The 23,973-nt window shown below is 34.3% G+C and overlaps 2 protein-coding genes across 2 annotated transcripts; both read left to right on the top strand.

Annotated features, from left to right (window-relative positions):
• The first annotated feature begins 6,545 nt into the window (after positions 1 to 6,545).
• Positions 6,546 to 8,875, top strand: PID (Protein kinase superfamily protein). The gene is made up of 2 exons (XM_059580530.2): positions 6,546 to 7,318; positions 7,934 to 8,875. Exons 1-2 carry the CDS (start codon positions 6,741 to 6,743, stop codon positions 8,703 to 8,705), a joined length of 1,350 nt encoding a protein of 449 aa, XP_059436513.2. The 5' UTR covers positions 6,546 to 6,740; the 3' UTR covers positions 8,706 to 8,875.
• A 10,740-nt stretch (positions 8,876 to 19,615) lies between these two features.
• Positions 19,616 to 23,639, top strand: LOC132170408 (eukaryotic translation initiation factor 6-2). Its single transcript, XM_059581388.2, has 7 exons — positions 19,616 to 19,873; positions 20,004 to 20,100; positions 20,246 to 20,331; positions 20,458 to 20,502; positions 21,648 to 21,778; positions 22,685 to 22,795; positions 22,886 to 23,639. Exons 1-7 carry the CDS (start codon positions 19,864 to 19,866, stop codon positions 23,141 to 23,143), a joined length of 738 nt encoding a protein of 245 aa, XP_059437371.1. The 5' UTR covers positions 19,616 to 19,863; the 3' UTR covers positions 23,144 to 23,639.
• The last annotated feature ends 334 nt before the right edge of the window (positions 23,640 to 23,973 follow it).

The raw sequence follows: 23,973 nt of genomic DNA, 5'->3' as shown, positions 1-23,973 counted from the left end.
ACCCAACACGAGATTAGTAGGTTAAGGTTGAGGGATCTGATTCATTTAGTTAGATTAGTTGAGTGAAGATTGATTTATATAGTTTTATACACATGTCTTAATACAGCCTGAACCCAAAACGAGACACTAAGCTGACAATTTTTTATACAACCTAGGAATCTAATACTAAATAGGGTTAGTTATGGTTAATCTATATTATCTTATACTTATATCTTGACACGACCTAAACTTAAAACGAGACACTGGAGTTAACAATTTTTTATACGACTCGCGAACCCAACATAAAATTAGTATGTTAAAGTTGAAGGATCTAACCCATTTAATTAAATAGATTGAGTTAAGGTTGACATATATAATCTTATACGCATTTCTTAATGTGATTCAAATCTAACAAATGAAGACAAATTGCCAACAAATGAACACAAATTGCCAACGGTAAAAGACAGCAAGAAACAGCTCAAACATGGTGATGCAATCATTCCTCTATTTCCTCTCCTGACTAGTTTTTTTTGGGTGTTTGCTCATGTGAATAAATAGTGTTTGTTTGATTGATGCTTTGGTAGCTCGAGTTTGTCCTTGAGCGCACTAAGAAGCAAGGGGTCTTAAATATGGGTCCTTGGCTTCCCCTTTGAAAGAAGTGTCATTGCTTCAATGCACAAACAATTCCACTTGCTGCACTTTTTGCTGGCCTTTCCCACAACACAGATTTCCATCTAAACTTATCATGGGACCCTTTGCATCAATTTCTTCTCTATCACCTGCCACAAGCATGAAAATAAGCAAAGAACAATCCAAAAATCATCTAGGCTTTTAGAGAATTGTTCTTTTCAATATAATTGGGCCTCACACCCCCATCTGTTGCTCCCCACTCCCTTGCTTCCAATCTTGCTGACATGTCATGCAGCAACTGTGTTCTTTTTCCATTTTTTGGCCATGTGGGTATTTAGTATGAGTCTAATCTGTCTGCTTCTTGTTGGCTACGTTGCTTTCCCAAATTAATTAAAAACAGATATTTAAATGGGGCATATGAAAGCAAAGTTAACATGCAATTTGCTTCTATGTCACCATTCTTGTTGGGATTATGTTAAGGTTTGTATATATATATATATTAACTTTAACTTTATCTTTTTTAATTAATCAGATTAGAACTCTCAACTTTAACGTAATAATTTCAAGTTGAGTTCGTATCGAATTCGCGAGTCGTGTTAAAAATGGTTAACTTTTGTGTTGCGTATCGGGTTTAGGTCGTATCGAGACATAAATATAAAATTATATGGGTTAGTTTTAACCCAACTAATTTAATTAAACGGGTCAAATACTTTTCAACCCTAACTTATTAATTTGATGTTGAGCTCGTGTTAAGTATGCGAGTTTAATAAAAAAATGGTTGCCCGACTAATTATAGATCAACAGAGTAGACTAACTCTTTTTTTTTTTTTTTTTTTTAAACAATGTACAATTTCATTGCAAACCTAACAAATTACAGAAAGACAAGATAAAATAACAGATCACATAAACCCAAACAAGATAGACTAACTTGATGCAATTATAAGTTGCTTTCTTCATCCTCTCTCTTTCTCATTTACTTTTTGTTCTTTTGTACTTAGATTAACCCGTGACCTACTCCAATTTCATACCAATCTTCAGCACCTGCTGAAGATTAGAGAGACAAATATATATATATATATATATATATATATATATATATATATATAGTAGCCTGAGCTAGCTAGGGCAATTTTGAGTTGATATGTTTGACTATTTTTTATGCATAAGCCAATCGGATTGAGGTATATAAAACATTATTTCCTTCTTTACTTTAATAGTCCTTTTAGTCACTAGCTCAATTATTCAAGCTCTCTTATTCATTCAGCACTCCTACTCGTGGAGAGAGAAAATATATGTGTCCTATAAATATATAAAAAATAAATACTTTTTTTTTTTTTACCTCCAAATAATTTTTCTATTTGTAAAATTCAAAAAATACATATTTTTTATAATAGCATTAATAAAGTTTAAACTAATTTTATTTAAAAAAATATGATAATTTTATAAATTACACTCTAAGAATTCTTTATTAATTTGTTAATGTCTTCTAGATTGTATTTTCTATTTTGTAAAAATTATATTATTTAATGAAAGAAAAGAAAAGGACAAAATAATATTTTGATTTGATATTTTAATTATGTACAGAAGAAGTGTAGTGCAAAGGTGAAACGTCAGGTCGAGGGGCCTATTCCGTACCAGGAATGGCCTACTTCTGTGTCGATGTTTTTTGTTAGGTTGAAGTTAACACCGCGTCCAAACACCCCCCCATATGGTGTGGTTAAACCGTGGTCGTCGTGGATCTACGTCGGCCATTTGGCTTAATATAATTACTTCCATGTCCCTGCATGCACAGACAATTACACATGCTTTGTCTACTCAATTACACCCTGTGAACAAGCAGCACAGGGATGTTTATGAATTATGGAGCAGTAATTATTTTTTAAATGGTGCTTTTCCGAGATTTACCAGAACTTTGTTGGCGTAATATTAATTTAAAATATTTCTCTTTTGCCCCTTTTTCAGAACTAAAATTTGACTTAATGCTCTCAGAATTGTACTCGTTTTCATTTATTTAATAGATAGAGTGAGATGCATGTGTTGAATTCCTTTTTTATTTCATGGTTTCTGCATTGTATAATATTTTTATGTTTTACATAACATAAAATATTCCTAATTTTCTCATCTTATTGATGGTATGTTTAGCGTTGCGATTTCATATACAAAAATGTGATTTTCAAATCAAATCATAAGAAATTAATTATTTGAGATTGTGTTTTTAAAAAATTAGGATTTCAATTTTAAGGTTAAAATGTGATTTTAAAAACCAAATTACGATTTTTTTTTCAAACGCTTAACTACGTTTTTAAAAATTGCGTTTTCAAATCAATTGCATATCTTAAAATCACGTTTTCAAATCGCTCTTTTTGAAATCGCAAACTCAAACGGACCTAAAACCCACAAATCTACCAAAATATTTTTTAGGAGGAGAAAATTATTGAAAAAAAAAAAAAAAAAAAAAAAAAAGTGTCTTGGCCTAACGTTCACATTTCTTTTCAAGCTTTTTCGGGAAAATGTGTTTTGCCCTTTTTTTTAAGAGCAAAGAAAAAAAATGTATTTTTTGAGTTTTTTTACCCTATGGGTCAATTTTTGCTTTGCTCATTTTTCTGTATGGTAAAAGTACTTTTTAAATTCTTTAATACAATCTTAAACGGTTATTTAAATTAAATGGTTCAAATTTTGTCATTTCACAATTGATTATCATATTTACTTTCACAAGGAAAGGAATTGGAGTCAGTTTGGTCACCTAGTGAGGGATACGCGAAAGGTCTTACAATCGCTCTCAAACCGGAGTTGTCACTATGTGAATCGAGATGCTAATATTGCGGCTCATGTCTTGGCAAAGATAGCAATACAATAAGTCATAGATAGGATATGGGTGAAGGAAACTCCAAATTGTACTGCTCCTTTTCTTTGATTGATTTATAATAACTACAATTTTATAAAAATAAAAAAAACTCAAGACTTATGAAAATGCGGATCATAAAACTGTTCTTTGTCATTTAACTTGAAGTAGAGAGAATCATTATCCTCATTTAACTTAAAATGTATATGGATAGACCATGTAAATTTGCTAAAATGGTATTTTCATTTTCTTTGATAGGATATATAATAGAGTGGATATCGGGAACTTAAATTCTAGCTTTGAGTAAATGCATGATTATCTATTAAGATGTCCACCATTGTCAACTTTGTCATATAATATAATACGGTACTAAATGCTTAATCATTAAAAACACTATTGTCAACTTTTTGATATTAAGATTCCCACTAAGCTCCGTTAGCTTGTACTAATTTCATTTAAAAAAATAATAATTAAAAAAAAAGAGATGAAGAATTGCAAGGGAATTAAGCGTGTCATTTTGATGGGCGGCACCAAACCTTCCGAATGATATTTATCTTTTCACCGACGCAGAAAAATGTCAAAGCAAGAGAAATGTTATGAGAAGTTTTAGGAAGCTAAATAAATAAATAATTTTTTTTTTTTTTTTTTTAAACTGATGTGGTTGATCTTGAGTGACAGATAAAGGAGAGGGAATTGTATTTTTTTAATTAAAATTTTTTCTGGGTTTATTTGTTTGAATCTCTAGCACCTCTCAAATGCTAATTAGTAAATACTGTTATAAAATTAATAATATAACATAAAAAATTAGCCTTCAAATTAATAGTTGTAAAAAAATAAAAATAAAGCTGATTCACCTACCACATTATTCATCACATAACATTTTTATAGCAATTTTTCAAATAATCGTAGTTATGAAATAAACATAGTAAATTAACCTAAAATATTAGAAAGAAAGCAGTGCAGAGAGAGCATAACAAAGTGAGAGGAGGGAATTGCGATTGATAAAACACTAGTAGCAGAGATTAAAAAAAAAAATCGATGAATTAATGACTTAGCAGCGGATAGAGATGTGATTAATGAGAATTTGTTATAGATCTGAAACTGATTGGGACGGTGACTTTTCGTAAATATTGTCTTACAATAATTCGAGAGGCTATTATGTATGTCATAAATAATGTTTGAGTTATGAAGATTTCAAATTATATCTTTGGCATTGTATGGAGCATTTTGCTTCATTTGATTTTTTTTGACATATCCACACAAAGAAAGGGAAGGGGACATACGAACTAGTGACATTCGCTTTATTAGGCGTGATCCACAGCCGATTGAGCTAGCCCTTTAAAACCCATTTGATTGTTATATCAATGAAGAGATAATGCATTTAAAATAAGTAAATAAACATAGTATTTATTTGGGTAAGAATTAGGATTGACCAATGCATAGATCATAAAAGGCTTAGAGGTGCAGTATAAATACAATTAAAATTTGAATGGACAAAAATTTATTTCAAATCGGTATAGAGAAAATATTCTCCGACTCATATAAAATAGTTCAACAATACCAAAGTGAAAAATTGCTGGGAATTAACTCAAAATTTCTGAGTTATCATGAACTTTCATATTGCATTGATCATTATCAAAATCTACATAACATATAAATTCAGAACTCTTGTACTCTGACGGCAGAGGGATGCCACAATGAACAACATACAACCATATTACAACCCCACAAAAAATATCTTGTGTATTACAATCTCACAAAAAATTTCACACCACACAACAAAAATCACAAAATCCCCGTTGCACCGGAGAGGTCTGGGTTGGGCTCTGGCGTCTTCTCCGGCGTCGGGCTGGTCTTCGGCAAAATCTAGGATGGACTCCAGCGTATTGGACTCAGGTGTATTCAGCGGCAAGACCTCTACTGCCGCCTGAGAGAGAGATGGAGGAGAGGGAGAGATCAGAGAGAGAGAGAAAGGGAGTAAGGGTATGAGGGAGGGCAGGGAGGGCGCGCCGCTGGAGAGAGAGAGAAAGAGAGAGAGAGAGGGAGGGAGAGAGAAAAATGAGGGGTTTTGTGATTTTGGTAGAAAGAGTTTTTAATCACGCGTTTTGCTTCTTATTTTAGTTTGTGTAATAATCCTAGTTGTCAAATGCTCATTGGTGGGCAAAAAAGAGGTACTTTACACCACCTCCTTATAGAAGTTATTCTCATCTATAAATATTTAAAAGAGACATTAAAATTAGTCTAAATTAGTAAACTGTTATTAATAAAATTAATAATTTAATATATTTTTTTAAATGTTTATAAACACTTAACACTATTTTATATGAGTTGAAAAATATTCTTTTTATACCAATTTAGAAGAGATTTGTGTCCATTTTGAATTAATCAATAATAAATTTTGGATAGAATAATAATTTTTACTGACACAATGGAAAGTACATTAGAAAGTATTGAAATAAAAGTAGAAATGTGTATATGGCATTTATCCCAAAAGAGTTATGCTGTAAACGCTTTTATTTTCATTCTCTCTTTATGTGTCGGATCAAAATTTAAAAATAATTCATTTTAAACTTTATAATAATTTTAAAAAATAAAATAAAATTCTCTTGTCAAAAACTTGACCACACCCTGCACCCACACCACAGGGGCATGCAGTAGATTCTGAGAAGGCTGGGAAAAGATAAGGAAGCAACCAACGCCACGTGGGCAAGACGCAGACGAGGTTGGACGCACGTGCCGTAAGTTAACCCTCGTCATCAAAAAAAGCCTATAAAGACTACCCCCCTCCCCTACGAACACAGAAACCTCCATGCAATAATAACCCCAAAGGTTAAAGTTACACCCAGTCTCATATTAATCCTCCGTACACCCAACCTTAAATACCCCTCAACCACCTCGTCTCTTTTCTACTCCTCCTCCTCCCTCCCCCCTCTCTCTCTCACCACAACACCTGCTCTTCTCTCTCTCTCTCTCTCTCTCTCTCGCTCGCTCCTGCTCCTTTATTTTCTTCCAGTACGGACTTTTATTATTATTATTATTATTTTCTTTCAGAAAGCTCAGAAACCCTAATTTTCAGGTCCAAGTTCAACGCTAAAAGCCTGCAGCCTTTCATTACGCGCATTCAAGGCGTAGCTATGAGTCTGTGCCTCCCTCCCCTCCCCACTCTCGCAAGTATCTGATTCCGAAAACAGTCGCTAGGCACCAAAACAGTGCCGGATTCTTATTCCTTTTTTTTTTATGCTTTTTTGACCGGGGGGGGGAGTGTTTGGGAGTTTTGGTGCGTTTAAGGATGTTAGACTCCGACAGCGAGCTGAGCTTCGACGCAGTTAATTCCGGTTACAGCTCAATGAGCAGCGAGAGTTGCAGTAGCTTCAGCCGTCTCTCGTTCGAGCTCACAGTCCCGACGACGTCGCATTCCTCGCCGGAGAGCCTGACCCTAAAGCCCCACCGTTCCTCCGACTTCGCCTACTCGGCCATCCGCTCCGCCACTTTCCGTCGCCGGACGGCCGGCGGTTTGACTTTCCGGGACTTTCGTCTGGTCAGAAGGATCGGCGCCGGAGACATAGGTACCGTCTACCTCTGCGCCCTCCGCGACTGCGAACTCTCGGGCGACGACGATCAGGAGCAGTGCTTGTACGCGATGAAGGTGGTGGATAAGGACGCCCTGGCGAAGAAGAAGAAGGTGCAGAGGGCGGAGATGGAGAGGAAGATTCTCAAGATGCTCGACCATCCCTTCTTGCCCACTCTCCACGCCGAGTTTGAGGCATCGCATTTCTCTTGCATTGTCATGGAGTTTTGCTCCGGCGGTGACTTGCATTCCTTGCGCCACAAACAGCCCTACAAGCGTTTCTCTCTCACCTCCGCAAGGTACTTTTCTTCTCAAAGCGTTTGAAATTTTTTTTAAAAAAAAAATGCTTCATTTTTGTTTTTTGAAGTTTACGAGGAAATTTCCAATAGTTGTTATCAATTTCTATGCTTTTATATATTTGCTTTGATTTTTGCATGTTTTGATTCTGGGTGTTTTGTTTTCTTCTGCTGCGAGGGCTGTGAGAGGTTTCTATCTCGTCTGCTTTCGCAGTTTTGTTAAGTCTTATTCGTTTGAAGATTTTCTTTTGACTTTTTCTAATCTTCTCTAATTTTTCTATCTTTTTTTTAATCATATGCATCGCTTTCGATTTTACCTTTTTATGCTTTGAAGCTATAAGATTTTCTCGGATCATTTCTCTGACTTGGCCGCAAATTTCCATTTAATGACAATTTTCTATTAATGGACATCATAGAAACACCTCCATTTGGTTACCTCTTGATGAAATTTACTAGATCAGGCATTTTCGCTAACCACTTTTCGATGCTTTTTGTTTTTTGTTTGTCTTGGAGAAGAACACCGTTTGGTTCCCGAGAAATTTCAAAGTGTCAAAATTTTCTTTCTACTGTTTGGCTTGGAAGAATTATAATTTTTCTATTTTTTATTTTTTTTTCTAGGTTTTATGCTGCCGAGGTTCTCGTGGCATTGGAATACCTCCATATGTTGGGAATAATCTACAGGGACCTGAAGCCTGAGAACGTTTTAGTCAGATCGGACGGTCACATCATGCTCTCGGACTTTGACCTCTCCCTCTGCTCCGATGCGATCGCGGCCGTTGAATCTCCATCTTATTCTCCAGATCCCGCGACCACACCGAGCCCGTCCCACGCCCGCGCCGTACCCGCACCCTTCTCCTGCCTCTCCAACCGTCTCTTCCGGTCACGAAAGGTCCAGACCTTGACCCCAAACCGGCTCTTCGTGGCGGAGCCAGTGGGCGCCCGGTCCTGCTCCTTCGTTGGGACCCACGAGTACGTCTCACCAGAGGTCGCGTCCGGCGGGTCCCACGGAAACGCTGTTGACTGGTGGGCCTTCGGGATCTTCGTCTACGAGATGATCTACGGCCGCACTCCCTTCGCGGCTCCATCTAACGAGACCACCCTGCGCAGCATCATAAAGAAGCCCCTGGCCTTCCCCACGCTCAAGCCGTCCAGCGCGCTTGAGCTCCACGCGCGTGACCTCATCTCCGGGTTATTAGTCAAAGACCCAGCTAACCGACTCGGGTCGAAGCGCGGAGCCGCCGACGTCAAAAAGCACCCTTTCTTCACAAACCTCAACTTCGCCCTCATCCGCTCGCTCACTCCGCCGGAGATCCCCGGCCTAAAAAGTCTCAAAACGAGGTCGTTGCCGAGCAATAGTAGTGCGCAATTCACTGCGTTCGAGTACTTCTGAGCCAAGGGCGGGATTCGCGCCACGTGTCAAGTAGGTCCTGCCAGATTTTGTCTCTGGCGGGTGACAGCGACATGTATATTCGAGCTGTCTTTTTTTTTTTTTTTTTAACGTATCGTTACGTGACTTTTTATATGGTCGAGGATATATACAATATGGTTTTTTACGTAAATACGTCGGAATGTGAGGTGGATTAAATATAATATTATATTGGGAGGGGTCTGAGCAAATAGTAACCCGACAGGATTGAACCTTGGGAAAACACTGGGGGATCATATGCGCGTTTAACGTTGCCAAATCACGGCATTGATTATGCCATAGGTGCTCTCTTACTTTATATGGAAAGGCTTGGGGAATGTGGAAAAAGGTGGGAGCCGATGACCTTAGAATAGGATATAACTGTATTACTGATGGACTGGAGACTACTTTTTTTTTTTTGTCTTTTGAATCATTTTCCGACCGTCCAAACAAAATCTTGCATGGAAAATATGTGGTGTTGCTCTCTTTTCCCGCCAAAAAAGAAGAAGAAAGTTGGAATAATGGGCAAATATGTAACTACGACTTCGTAAGTTGGAGTCCTTTTGCGAACACTGATTGATGCTGTCTAGACTAGGAGGAAAGAGAAAAAAAGAAAAATTTGATGCTGTCTCCTCTGGGGCTCGTGGAACTTTCCTACTTTTTTTTGTTTATGAATTCTGGATGGAGTTGTTGTGCTTCGTGTAATTCGATCCAATCAACATGGGTAGCGTATAATTATTAGGTAATTTTGATATGATTTGTAAATTTTATATGAACTCAACATGAAAGCAATATGTTTGGGTGAAGGAGTTTAATCCGTTTAATTAAATGAATTGGGTTACAACTCGATACACGATATTTTAGATTAAAAGTATTTATGCAACTTACAAATTCAACATGAAATTAGCATGTTAGATTCAAATGATATAATCTATTTACTTGAAATGAAGATCTGATTTTGAAAAAACTTATCTTCAAAATGAACAGATCCAGCCGGGAACGCGGTAGCGTTGGCAACTAGCGAGGAGGGAGACAATGGTTGCGTTTTTGGAGAATCGGGGATAAATCATCAAATATGATAGATAAAGCATCGCAGGAGATTAGAAGATCTAGATAAAACTCTAGAGAGAAAAAAGTTCTCTCAAAATAGAGAAACTCAGTAACTGGAATAGTAAAGAGCAGAAAGTGAGGGGGGAGGAGGAGGGAAACTAAATCTGATTTAATTATCCTCCTCCTCAGCCGACTTTTGTTTAAATAATAATAATAAATGATTAATGTGATAAAAAGGAAGAATAAGATGCTAACTTTTGTAAGAGAAAAATATATTTATAGTGGCTTTCAAAGGTTTAAATCTCCCTTCTAATTTATCATTATTATAATTTTAAACACACGCACAGTCTAATGTCTATAGCCGTCCTAGCTATATCAACTTTTTAAGGCTATAAGTCGGTCAATTAAATCTGTCTCAATTTTGCAATTTAGATTACAAACCGAAGTCCCCTGCTACAAGTTTTCCTATATAAAGATGTTTTTTTACATGTTTCCAAAGTCAGGCTACGAAAATCGAGCATTGCCTGCCACAAAATTATATAAAGCTGATACTATTAAACTTAAAAAGATGTTGCAAGCAATTCCATTTCAAGTATATTATATACCTTGAAGCAATTTTCTCGATGGTTGGACCTACTATTAGCCACCTACAAAATAAGAAAATTTTTAAGGAAAACTTAAGTTTAGTCCCTCCTACTTCCAATAAATTTTTCTTAAACTTTTAAATCTCTCAATTTGTACTTCTGAACTTTCAATTGCTCTTAATGTGGACCCCTCCATCAATACCAAAAAGACCAAAATATCCTTGATTTTTGTTTTTTATTTTTTAATAAAAAAAAACATTTTAAAATGAAGGGTAAAGATAAAATTTTATACAAAAATTAGAGGTATAAACGTCATGTAACGTTTAAAGTTTGACGGATGGGTCCACATTAAGAGCAATTGAAAATTCAAAGGTCTAAAGTGAGAGATTTGAAGGTTGGAGGGGGAGAGAGGTTTGTCAAATCGCGTGTAAGTCAAGGGAGCTAAATATGTAGTTTAAGTAACAGTTAAGATTGAATCTTAAAATTGGCTTATTATTATAAGCTTTTAATAGGAGAGAAAAAATAAAGAGGAATTTTGAAAGATTCAATCTTGACCGTTGCTTATAGTACAACATACATGTTGTTATTAAAATATCAACATGTAAGCCGAATCCTTAAAAACGGCCCTCGATGCTTGACACGTGGTGGGCTTGCAGCTATCTAACTAGCCCTCCAATAATTTTCCATTTAGTGGGGGTGATCGAGTGGGGCTCGGGTAGCTTATATCCACTCCTAGATAGATTACGCGTTTTACATTACATGATTCATTCAGCCTGCCCCCCATCTCCTTGCAATAGAACATCTTACAACAACTTGCATGCTTTTGCCATACCGAAATGAGATGTTAAGATATTGCATTTATGTCCTCTCTATTTTGCCACTTCAATTTCATTACATATTTACTTGTTTTGATCCCATCAATGTAAGTGTTAGGCTCCTTTAACGGTATAAAAGCAAACGTATTAACAGACGATTCATAATATAAAATGCTTAAAATTATTTCATTTTTATGTCATGTCACAACAAAAAGAATATATTATTTAAAAAGTTTTGACAAACAAATATAAACAACCCTAAAGAAGTGATCTTACGCCATTACTTGCCAAAAGAGATCAACAAAAATACAAAGTCTTTAACTAATTACTTTATGCATGAGACAAGTTTGTTCCTTAACAAAGCGGTAAAAAGAGAAACACCTTTGCGGATTACTTTCAAATCTCACTTCTATAAATAGAAGAATACTTGGAAACATTCAAACTTTAAGACTAATGAAGAAAAATCTCCCACAAATTCCGTAGCCGTCGATTAACATCTAGGGGGACCCTCATTGATATGCGCCGCTTAGAGGGCGGGACAAGTCGTGGTGGGAGCAAAAGTCTAAGCATCAAGCGGCTTGCTTTATTACTTTTTTTTTAAAAAAAAAAATTATATTTAGTAATTATTTTATTATTGCATCATTGGATGATAATAATTTAGTTGAATACATAGGATAACTGGATTTTGCAGAAGCCGAGGTTGAGAAACAATCTTAGGCCCACGCGCTGACGAGGGGTTTTAGGAGCACGTACGAATCATAGTATGTCGTGTGGAACCAATCATTGGTGTTGGGTGGATTTTGTTGTGTAATAGAGTGGGGAAAAGTAAAGGTGAGTGACAACACATGGAGGTGTCCATGTGACCACCTGCCAACCAGGCAGCCCTACTAGCTCACTTTAAAGCGCTGTCCCCCTTCTTGTCCCAAGCCCCGGGTCCCACCCAACGCCCGGCAGAAGGTGGACCCACTTATCCAATCAAATCCTCACACGTGGCAAATATTCTTCAACTCCCCAAGTTCCCGGTTCCCTCCGTCTGAGTGCATGACTAATTTGCATGTGCGTCCATTTAGCTTTGTTGTTTGGACGTTGAGAAAGGGTCGATGAGTGGGAGAGCACACACAGAGGGACTTGAAGGAGACTGGATGGATGATGATGATGATGATGATGCATCGTGCATGGCTATATATGTCAATGATATAAAGGGAAAGAAAAGAAAAGAAAAGCTTGAGAATGATGATGGTGCTGATTGCATAGAAGAAAAGACATGGTATGATTGAAGAAGACAGGAATAATGATCAATGTAAACGGTAATGGGAGTAGGCTTCACAGTGTATTGCATGGGCTGGAATGTTCTTTTTTTTTTTTTTTTTTCTTTTTAACGGTTCATTTTTAAATAAATAAATAAATAAAAAGTTAAAGAGTATTTTTGATTTTTTGCTAAGACATATGGCCACTCCAAACTAGCCGTAGGAGTGGCTGAACCACCCAATTAACCATGCCAGGAGTAGTAAGAGTGGATCGATCACCACACATATACCAAGTGTTTGGGGTTGGCTCATAACCACTAAAGTCACTTTTTCTTTTTTGGCATTGTTTACTAGATGTGGATCATTCATTTTAAATGAAGGGTTAAAAAAACTGTATTGCATGGGATTGAAATCCATTGGTGTAGATAAAGGTATTTAATGTAACAGATAACATGCTTAGTGTTGGTTATATGGGTAAATGTTGTCACTAAAATCTAGAAATGGGTGAGTACTAGTATTGTCTTGACTTAATGTATAAGATCTATTAAACATTTTTAAAAAAATCTAGTGAGAGAAAGAAGCCATAAAGATAAGGACACAATTTTCCTCTTAATTAACTATGTTGAACTATGTTTCAAGGAACTTGGTTCAACTTAATTGGGAAACGAAAGGAAAAATAGTATGACACATGGCAGGCGGTTAATTATTATAATATGTTGTGATGATGAATAAGGTAAGATTTTGATCTAGAAAGGTTTTTAATTATGCATGTTAAAATAAAAGTCAAACTATTCAATACTTGGCCCCATTGAAAAGAATGCCTCCCCAAAAGAAAGTCATCCCAAATCTCTCTTACCCATGAATATATGTCTTATTTATTTTAATTTTCCTATAATTAATTCAGTTTCCATGAAATATATATATATTTTAACAGAGAATTTTTTTATTTGGGTTAAGAGAGAGAGAGAGAGATGGGGACTTGGACAGGAAAAGTTTCCTAGTTACTGAGATATGATTGAGCAAAAAGGAAAATGCCAGCTATATCGGGTCTTAATTGTTTGACTATTTTATGAAGTGTAAAAATCGAAGTCAGCGACCAAGATGGCAAGATTGAACATCTTCACCTAACTTACAACAATTTTTTTTTTGGATATCGATCTGCCAACATGCATGTTAGCATTGATTGTGTTGTTCTATTTTTATGACAACACGTACATACCATAAAATTTATGATTTTCCATAGATTAAATGGTGAACTCTCTTGGTTAAATTTCGTCAATATTTTATTGGATCAGGTCATGGTTAATGAATCTTCAGTAGAAGTAGACAAAATAGCTATCAAAAAAGTATAAATTTTTTATTTAGCTATTCATTTTTTTATACACACTCCAACAGATTCTTAATTATATTTTTTGTTTTATTTAAATATTATAGATAGTATGAAAGAAAGAGGAGAAGAGAAAGAGTAAAAGAAATAAATGAGAAAAAAAAAATAATAAACAAAGTTTAAAATGTAAATAGTAAATAGGCTAATCAGTTATTTACCGTTCACACTAGAAGAAAAATCAAGAACTTAACTATTCTGCTGGAGAGAATAAAAGCCTCATAAGCTTTTAACTATTCTTTTGGAGATGCTCTAAAGAGAGTATTTTACAGCCTTCGATAAAAAACTAAACTGACAACTCAACTTTTCTCACAAATAAGAAACACGTGTCACTTAATTGATTAAATTAGTTTGTATAATTAGCTACGAATTAATGAAGTTATTGCAAATTTATGTCCCTATTTATAATTGCGGTGGGCTTTGTTTTTGGGCACTACTAATAATTACCCTTCTCTCTGTTATGAGTTTTTCTCTTGAGTTGATTTTTTTTATTTCAGGTACTTCTTGAAAATTTTTCTTTTAATTTTTTAGTCCAATTATTCAACGAAAAAGAAAAGAAAAGAGAGAGCTGCTACATATGCTCCTAAGTACATATTTTTTGACATAATAGGAAAATTCATCACTCTTGCCACCCACTTCTCGGTCGTCTCTGCTGTTCACCAGCAATTCATCACTGCTATTTCCCCCTCCGTATCAGACTTCCAACTTCCATCATCCGTCGTGTACGGTGTCCCTTCACGCCCGGAGTTCTTCACACGTCACACTTCAATAGGCCCATTCCATGCTAACATCCAAGTTTACATTCGCATGACGCCAAATTCTCACTTGTTTAAAATGCATTTGGTTGTAATCAAAGGTCTCAAGGTCGAGTCACACTTAGATTTTGCTTCTTGTCACAGTGGATATACTCCAGTCAAAAAAAAAATCATTTCCTCTATCTTAGTAGTTTGAGGAGGATGTTAGAACCATATTTTTTTCATTTAAATTTGATTGGAATCAAATCTTACCAAAGTGTATTCTTTAACCTACCACGGTTTTTTTTATAGACAGAAACCTCTATATTGTATACATGGATAATATGTAATTCTTCGCACAATTCACAATGGTGCACGTTTCTAACACTGAACTATTTCAAAATTTATTATGTTTTTTCTATCACTTTTGCTTTCGCTATAAATCTCATATTTCATATAAAATTTTACAAAACCAATTACCACCTCATTTAATGCAATATGAAAATTTTAGTAATTAGAAAATCTAGTTAGAATTTAGATTATGTTTTGCCAAAAACGAAAAGAAAAATTACAAAATTACAAAAATTTTGAAGTATAAATAAACTTGGAAACTTTTTCTCTTTTGGTTCTTGAAGCTTAAGAAAAAAAAACAAAAAACATGAATAAAAAATCCAAACAGACAAAAAAAAAAAAACACGACCTCTTACAGGCTTACAGTCATATTTGCTCCTGAGCATTATCTTCAACTTTTTAAAATAGTGACGTCATATTTAAATTTAAATTTTTCAAGACTGTGTCAGAGAGAAGGGGAAAATAGGTACACATTTCGGACGTCAGTAAGTACGTGGCAGTCAGTCGTTCACAGAGAAGAACGCAAGGCTGTGACAGTACCAAAGGACCCCCCGTCCACGTGGCATCCAGGCCTAGGGGTTCGAGGGCAGCGCTCAGGTGTCAGATAAACTGGTACAATCGTCACGATTCGAGAGTCGATGGATGGTGATGATGATGTTGACGTAAGCTTTAAGCTTCTCTCTCGGGTCCTACTTTGTCAGTTTGAACCGCTAGTCGCAACGCCAATGGTGGCTCAGCCTCTGCCAAAGACGGCGTCGCACGCGCTCCTACCTCTTCCATTTAATTTAATTAATTTAAAAAAAAAGGGTAATTACTAATTAGCATTGAAAAGTTCAAAAGAAAGAGGGTGGGGTCACGTGAGGTGTGAATGCACCCAAACTTGTGCCTAGTGAGACTATAAAACCTAGTCTTACGTGGCCTACCTCTGAGAAGTAATTATAAAATTATTTATTTTAGGCTGTTATATAGGCCTGCCACATAGCACAGAAGGTCTATTTATTATTAATTGCTTTTTTTGCGAGAAATGTTTATTACATAAAGTCAACAAGGCTGCAGTGGTGGTGCTACTGATTTCAATGAAAGGTCTTAACTCAATCTTTTCTCTTTACTATTAATGTGGTTATCTTTTTCTTAAAATGATTCAACCAAACTTATCTGAAGGGGATTTTGGGAATTGTATCATGTACGAATTTTTTAAAATTTATTATTATTATATTCAAATTTAATATATATATATATATATGTTTTAAGAAAAAATTACAATTTACTCTTAAAAGTTGACATTATTTTTTAATTCGAATATCAAAGTTTTAATTTTTACAATTTACTCCCATAAAGTTTTAATTTTTTTTTTTTCAGTTTGACCAATATTATTCTAAAATTTCTATATTGCTCATGATTTTTATTTTTATTATTTTATTTTTTATGAAAAAAAAAAACAAATTTGGAGGTGCAAAAATGACCAGATGGCCAAAGAGCCACCCCGAATTTTTTTTTAAAATGTTTTATAAAAAATGAAAAAAATAAAAATTATGGGCAATATGAAAAGTTTTTGATACAATTGGTCAAAGTACAAAACTTTGGAACTTTGAGGGGTAGATTGTAAAAATTGAAACTTTGATGTTCGAATTTAAAAACACTGCAACTTTAAGGGGATAAACTGTAATTTTTCCCTTTTTTTAAAAATATATATCATTCAATAAAAAAAGAAATGAGTTACAAGAAATAGTTTAAGAAAAAGGTGATCCTCCAACATCAAACTTAAAACCGAAGCAAGCAACGCCAAATTAGCAACACCAAACAAGAAATGAGTGTGTTAATGATTCTATAAGGATAGAAAATGTCCCGATATGATTCTTTATTCTTTATACAAAAGCTAAGGAATGAACGGTTTAAAGTAGTATAAGTACCAAAAGAGAGGAAGGTAGTAGCATGACCTTTGCGAAACCTTTCAATTCTACCCAAAGCACTAAAAAAAAGAGATACGAGTAGGGATAAGAAGGAGGACGGTTACTAACCGCACAAACCATTAATTACTTTTGAAGGTGGTTAAGAAAAACTATTAACCGTTAACTGCTAATCGCTGTGTATTATATAATATTTATATATATAAAAATACATGTAACCACGCCCATTTTGTGTTTAAATATATATAAAAATCTATAAATAATGTCATATGTAGTAGTGTATTATCTTATTATCATAAAAATAATATTGTTTTCATTTTATTTTTTTAATTTTATAACCTTTTGTTAAAATAAATTTCAGTTTCTTTAAAAAATGGTTAGCGGTTATTATGGTTATTAATCGCTAACCACCGGTTAATTACATAGGCAATTAGGTACTTTAGTAACTGTCTAGGAGGTTACAATTAGCAATTTTAGCCAATAACCATTAACTTTAAATGCACTTTCACCCCTAAACACGAATAAGGGCATAACCCTTGAAAGACAAATTCAATAGCTAAAATTATAGAGGGTTTTAATTGTTACGCTTGTGAAAGAAAATTTGATTTGAAGACTCCTTTTAAGTATTTAAGTCCCAAACAACTGATAATAGAAAATATAGAATTGGTTTTAACTTGAGGCAATAAGGGGGTCATCGGCCTGCATCTCCTCTTAAAATAATTTAGGAGATTGTGGTTTTGTAGTTTCTTTAGTTGTTTGTTGCTTTCTTTGTAGTTTGATGTGGACATTGGTTTTTTAAATCCAGTGTTTACTTGAGGGATTTCATTGTAATGTTTTGTTTGGTTATAAAAGTTTTAGCTTATTCACCCCCCCAAAAAAAAAAAAAAAGTTAATGAGGTCATTGTGAACAGTAAGATGGTACATGTAGATGCAGATGTAGTTATTTATAATATATGTAGCCGCATTCGTAAAATGTAAATATTTTATTTAGATATCCGTATGCGCATCATACTTTTACTAATTACATTTGTATGGTTATTGTAGTTAATAAATGCATTTATTATCCATTATCCGCATATTAGGTAATATACTTTTTGTGCCTAGGGCTGTTAAGTGAGCGAAGCATCTCGCGAGCAAGTTCAGGCTCGACTCGCATAAGTTCAGCTCGTGTTCGACTCGAATATTAAATGAAGCATTGAACACAAATCCTACCTCCAATATTAAACGAAGCAAGTTCGACTCGACTCGGTTAACTCGTGAGCTCGGCTCATATAAGGCTCGCCTCGCTTATTAAGCTCGGCTCGTATATTTTTTTATTAAGTAACAAATAACAATATATAATCAACATTACTCATTTACTCAATAATAACAAATATACTATATACCTTTGGTTTTTTTTTGTTATTTATGTATATATGTGTCTATATATTATATATATAATATATGTATATATTAATATAAAAACATATAAGAAATATATATATTATCATTAATCATTTTATTATATGATATAATCATATAGTACAAACGCACAAGTTATTGTGTCATTTAATACAATATTATAATTAGATAGTTTATACTTTAGAAATTGGAATCGTATATATCACATAATCATTAATCATTATATAATCATATGATATATCTGCATAAATTATTGTGTTATTTAATCAATACATTATAATTATATACTTTATTCTTATAAAACATATATGATGTATCACATGATCTTAAATCTAAGTTAATATTAATATTAATTGTGAGATAATATGATCATAAAATTTTAGTATGAGTGTACGACCATTAGATCATATGAATTTATTACTTAGAGTTTGAGTATTACTATTAGATTTAATGATTAATAATTAAGTAACTAATGTGTTTTTTTTTTTTTTTTTATAATTTATACATTATAATCACAATTTACGGTAAGTAAAAACTTAACAATTTGAATTTAAATCATATATCATGAATCGTGATAATGAGAACATATAATATAAGTATATAAGTTATAACAATTAACATTAACCCATTACCCATATAAATTAGATAATGATACAATCATATAACCATATAAGTATATAAATGTTTACATATAAGATACAATATATATTAATATTGACATTATATACTTGATCCGTGTTAAGCATTAACATTTTAATGTATTAACTAAATAATACTATATGTAATATGATAATAGTGATTAGTGTGTGTGAGTGTGTGACATAAAGCGTTTTGCATTGTAATTTAAAAATACTTAATCTAAAATAAGAAGAAAAAAAAATACGCGATTGAAAAAAACACAATTTTTTAAATTGTAATTATTAAAATTGAAATAACAAATTGACCATAAATAATACTACATAACACAATTTTTATTTATAATTTCTAAATTTTGAATTTTTTATTGAATTTAATAATTTACTTGAATTTGAATTTGATTTATGGTGTATTAGTGTAACCGTAGCCGTCTAAAATGTTTTGATGATCTAATAGTCGTTGGATGATATTAATGAATGACAACTATCAAGCATTTACTAAGAAGAATGTATATGGTATAATAGAGATACCGTAAACTTGCTTTGTTTGATCTAATCTGACGAGTAATATTAAATGTTGAAAAAGTATATATGATCAATGGATCATATTAAACAAGCACACCAGATCTACGTAGACACAGCCACATGGGATAAGTTTTTGGTAAGAATCCAACCGTTAATATTTAAAATTTAATTATTTTTCCAAATCCAACGGTTGTAAATTAGAGAACACAAATTTAACCTAAATCTATCAGATCTCTCCATTCTCTCGACAGGTCTCTCCATTCTCTCGACTCTCCTCTCAAACTCTCCACCATCCTCCTCGCCTCCTTTCTCTGTTGCCGCTCCTACCACTCTCCCAGTGCCCCCAACAGCATCCACCACCACCACCGCACACCTCGACGCCTGGCTGAAGCTGAGCGGCTCGTGCCCGGTTTCCAACAATTATTTACGTATTTCCCCCTTTTTTTTTTGTGTTTTGTTTTTTTTTTAATTGTAGATAAAGTTGGCAGATATCTGATTTGAAGTTTGATCATGGCGACTAGTAAGTTTTCTGCTATTCGTGGAGAAAATTATTGAAATTTCTCTTTGTATTATTTATTAGTTTAGTTATTTACAATTACGAGAGAGAGGATGACTTGAATTGAATAGAATACGTAAATACATAAATACAGGACTTCAGTTTGAGAACTCGTGCGAGGTGGGTGTGTTCTCAAAGCTCACCAATGCTTACTGTTTAGTTGCTATTGGTGGTTCCGAAAATTTCTACAGGTTTCCTGTACTTTCGTTTCTTTTTCTCTTTCTAATTTCTAATTTTTTACTTCTTATTATTATTACTTTTTACTCCTCTTTTGATCTATTTATTTATTCGTTGTACAATGAATTCAATGCAAATGCACGTCTTTTGCCTTTACAGTACGTTTGAGTCGGAGTTAGCAGATGCTATCCCTATTGTTAAGACCTCCATTGGCGGTACTCGCATTATTGGACGCCTTTGTGCTGGTACTAATACCCTTTTTCTTGATTTTACTATTTTTCTTTTCTTTTATGGTATTATTTTGCTGTTAGAGAAAGATAGATAGCTGCAGAAAACCTTCATATCACTTTGCTTTCAATTGCCATTTGCAGGAAACAAAAACGGGCTTCTCGTTCCTCACACCACGACTGACCAAGGTTTGTATCATTTTAATTTGTTTCTCATGTTACAAATCATTATCTAAGTTGCACCTGATTATTGGTAATGTTTGCCAATAACTTGGAGTGGGTCATGTATTTGTCTGTTGCTCTTGCTTCTTTTTTCTTCTTCCATGTAAATTCATAGTTTGAAAGTTTGTCATCCTAATTGAGCTAAAGTTGCTTAGTGATCATGATAAATTGAAGTAAAATATTTAAGCTTTTTTTTTTTTGCCAAAATATTCTGCAACTTAATATGATGGTTTTTTGATTCTTGTACTTCACTGCTTCTGTTTTATTTGGCTTGAAGATGTGTTATATCATCTTCTGATTTTGTGGAGGAAATGCTATTGGCCTTGATTTAAACTGAAAAAATGCAGTGTGTTTGATGGAGACTATTAAAGTTAAAATTGGATGTTCTATGAAGTTTCTCAGACAGTATAAGGTTTTTCTTGAGAGCAATTCTGTAACTTTGGCTAAAGGGAGGGAAATACATAAGATTATAACTTTAATTTATTCATGTGCACTGGTGATGCTAATAAGAGGATGAGGTGGTATTGGCAATGTGTGAATAGTGTGAACATGGAATGATGAGCTTTGTATAGTTTTTCTTTGTTTTTCTGCTTGAACCATGAAAAAGAAATTTTCATGTGTCATAAACATATGGATCTCAGGTTAAATTATATAGAAACATTTTCTTGTAAATTCATTAACAATGGGAAAGAAACTTGTAACTCATCGTAATAATTACAATAAATGGTGCTGTTCAATTCTCCAATTGTACCTCGGAGACATGAGGATGGTCTCCAACAGTTCATGTCCTTCTTTAAGCTGCATGTATCATATTTAATGATATCTTGGACTCTGCATGAGTGGTCCTTCAATCTCCTAGTATTTGGAATATCTATTGTTATGCTCGACAGTGCCTTAAGTTTTGGGGCCAGCATAATTGATCATTTATCTGTTTATTAAGGAAAAAAAAAAGTAGTGAAAAAAGAAACTTTCTCATTTTTTCTTGATTGCTTATTATAAATTCCATTGGAGGTGTAATTACTACAGATCTCATTGTATTTTTCGATATGCACAAGCAATTTATCTACCGACTGACTTTCTGAGGTCTTATTGTTTTGTGGCTATTGCTGCAGAACTCCAGCACTTGAGAAACAGTCTACCGGATCAAGTAGTTGTTCAGCGCATTGATGAGAGGCTTTCTGCTCTGGGAAATTGTATAGCGTGCAACGACCACGTTGCTCTCGCGCATACAGATCTTGATAGGGTATCATTGTCTTATATTTAGAGCTGATAATTTTGTAATTTCTGACTTACAGCCCAATCTGAAAAAGAGGCTTTGTGATTGCATTCATTTCATGAACCTCTCCTCCCCCTCCCCACCCCTTTTCTTGTCTTCATATGTTAATCTCCCTTGCCAAAGTATTCTTAGAAATTTTGAGCAAGTGACCATAAGTTATCTTTGCATAGACAAACAAACGGAAAATCCAACAGGTTGTAAACCTTAGATACCCTTTGCTTTCCTTTGTTCTGTTTCTGATCAAATTATCTATTGAGAGGTGCTTGATTCTTAAATGACAATTTTGGAAAATTTCTCTGAAAAGCATACAGAATAGATAACATCAAGTGTATTGTAAACTGCGATTAGTTTTATTGCTTTCATTGGTTGTTATAAATCTGTCGAAGTTTGAGGAGGTGATGCATAAGGTTCCTTTGTAGAGGCAACTAAAGTAATTGGATAATATGAAAGAATATGTGGAGTTGAACCCTTAGATACATGCTCATTTTTCCTTGAAGATACCCTAAAAGGTGCCTTGAGAATTTTAATGGGGCAAGGTTTGTTGTGGAAGTTTAGATCCTCTTAGCAACAATTTGGTATAGAATTGTTTAGCATTCATTTTTGTTGGATGGTTGGATTTGGGTTGTTATATCTTAGAATCTTTTAGCAGGTATATTTTGGTTGTATGATTACCAAGGGTTTAGTAATGTGAGCTAGTAGTGTCTTTTGTTAAGAAGCAAGCAATTCTGGGTATTGTAATTTTCTTTTGAGAAGCACAGCTGATGCACCATTCCTTCCACTGAAATCTTGCTCCTTTTTCAGCTGGCACCATTAACCTTGTCAACTTGGAAGTTGGTAAATTATTCAGAATTAATTTATTTTATTTTTGCGCAGGAAACTGAGGAGATGATCGCTGACGTACTGGGAGTAGAAGTTTTTAGGCAGACAATTGCTGGTAATATTCTTGTGGGCAGCTACTGTGCTTTCTCTAACAGAGGTGGTTTGGTAAGTAAAAATAAATGGCTCTCCTCGAAATGGTGTTTATTGAGGCATCATCCGCTTACTAGTGACTTCATCAAACACTTGTTGTTGCAGGTCCATCCCCATACTTCCATTGAAGACTTGGATGAACTTTCAACACTTCTTCAGGTCCCTCTGGTGGCTGGGAGTGTGAACCGTGGTAGTGAAGTGATAGCTGCTGGGATGACAGTGAACGATTGGACAGCATTCTGTGGTTCAGATACCACAGCAACAGAACTCTCTGTCATTGAGAGCGTTTTCAAATTGAGGGAAGCCCAGCCTAGTGCAATCGTGGATGAGATGAGGAAATCATTAATTGACAGCTACGTTTGAGGCTTGAAGCACGTACATGTTAATTTTGACTTGTTTGGCAGTTATAATTTATTCTGTTTTCCTGACGTTTCGATCAAGAAGCATGAATTTTGGAATTCTTTCTTTCAATGGTACGAAAGAATGAATTAATTGTATCTGTTAATCTGACAGACAAACACCTCCTACCTCTGTAAATGCTTGTTTGAATCATCGGATGCTCGCCCAAGTTGGGCAGTTTTGTCGCCTATCGAGAGAGATCATTGCTCATTAGTGATGGGTATTGCTGGCCAGCAGCGTTCACCTGGATGTTCCCTAGTGCTAGGCAATGACTTCTACTCAACTCAACTCAACATATTTTTTAGTGTTCATCTCTTAAGTGTTTCTTTTTCTTCTTTTGTTTTTCTTTTAAAAAACAAGTGGATGTGAATGTGCCATATAAACAAAAATGTTTGAAGATTGTGAATGCTGATTATGGATTTTCCATATGTTATGATTTATGATACATGTTTTGATGTGACATGCTGCCAATTTCATTTATACTATATGCGATAAATATTTTGTAATTGTAAAATCGACACAAGCTTGTCTTAAGAATTTAACCCTTACAAGAATAATTTACTCATTTCACATTGATTGAAGTTGAGTGTTTTAATTACTTTTTTTTTTTTTTTTTTTCAAGTGATTGACATAAAAAAATAGCCAAGAATAATAGCATTAGCCTCCAAGTATTGAACTTGCTTCTGATTCTATAGAAGCTACAACCGTCACAACCTTAAACAACACCACATTTAACTAAACTAGGGATTCAATTTCCGCCATATATGCAACCTTGTCACTTTAACACTCAACAA

Source organism: Corylus avellana, chromosome 1 (genome assembly GCF_965113065.1).
Source record: "Corylus avellana chromosome 1, dhCorAvel1.hap1.2, whole genome shotgun sequence".
NCBI classification, from domain to species: domain Eukaryota; kingdom Viridiplantae; phylum Streptophyta; class Magnoliopsida; order Fagales; family Betulaceae; genus Corylus; species Corylus avellana.
Note: the sequence above shows the minus strand (reverse complement) of the source record. Positions and strands in the feature narration are given on the sequence as shown.

Coding starts and splice junctions, on each gene's coding strand:
- PID (XM_059580530.2), top strand. CDS start 6,741: ATGTTAGACTCCGACAGCGAGCTGAGCTTCGACGCAGTTAATTCCGGT. Junction 7,319..7,933: donor TTCTCTCTCACCTCCGCAAG/GTACTTTTCTTC, acceptor TTTTTTTTCTAG/GTTTTATGCTGCCGAGGTTC.
- LOC132170408 (XM_059581388.2), top strand. Junction 20,101..20,245: donor GGTTCCGAAAATTTCTACAG/GTTTCCTGTACT, acceptor TTGCCTTTACAG/TACGTTTGAGTCGGAGTTAG. Junction 20,332..20,457: donor TATTGGACGCCTTTGTGCTG/GTACTAATACCC, acceptor TGCCATTTGCAG/GAAACAAAAACGGGCTTCTC.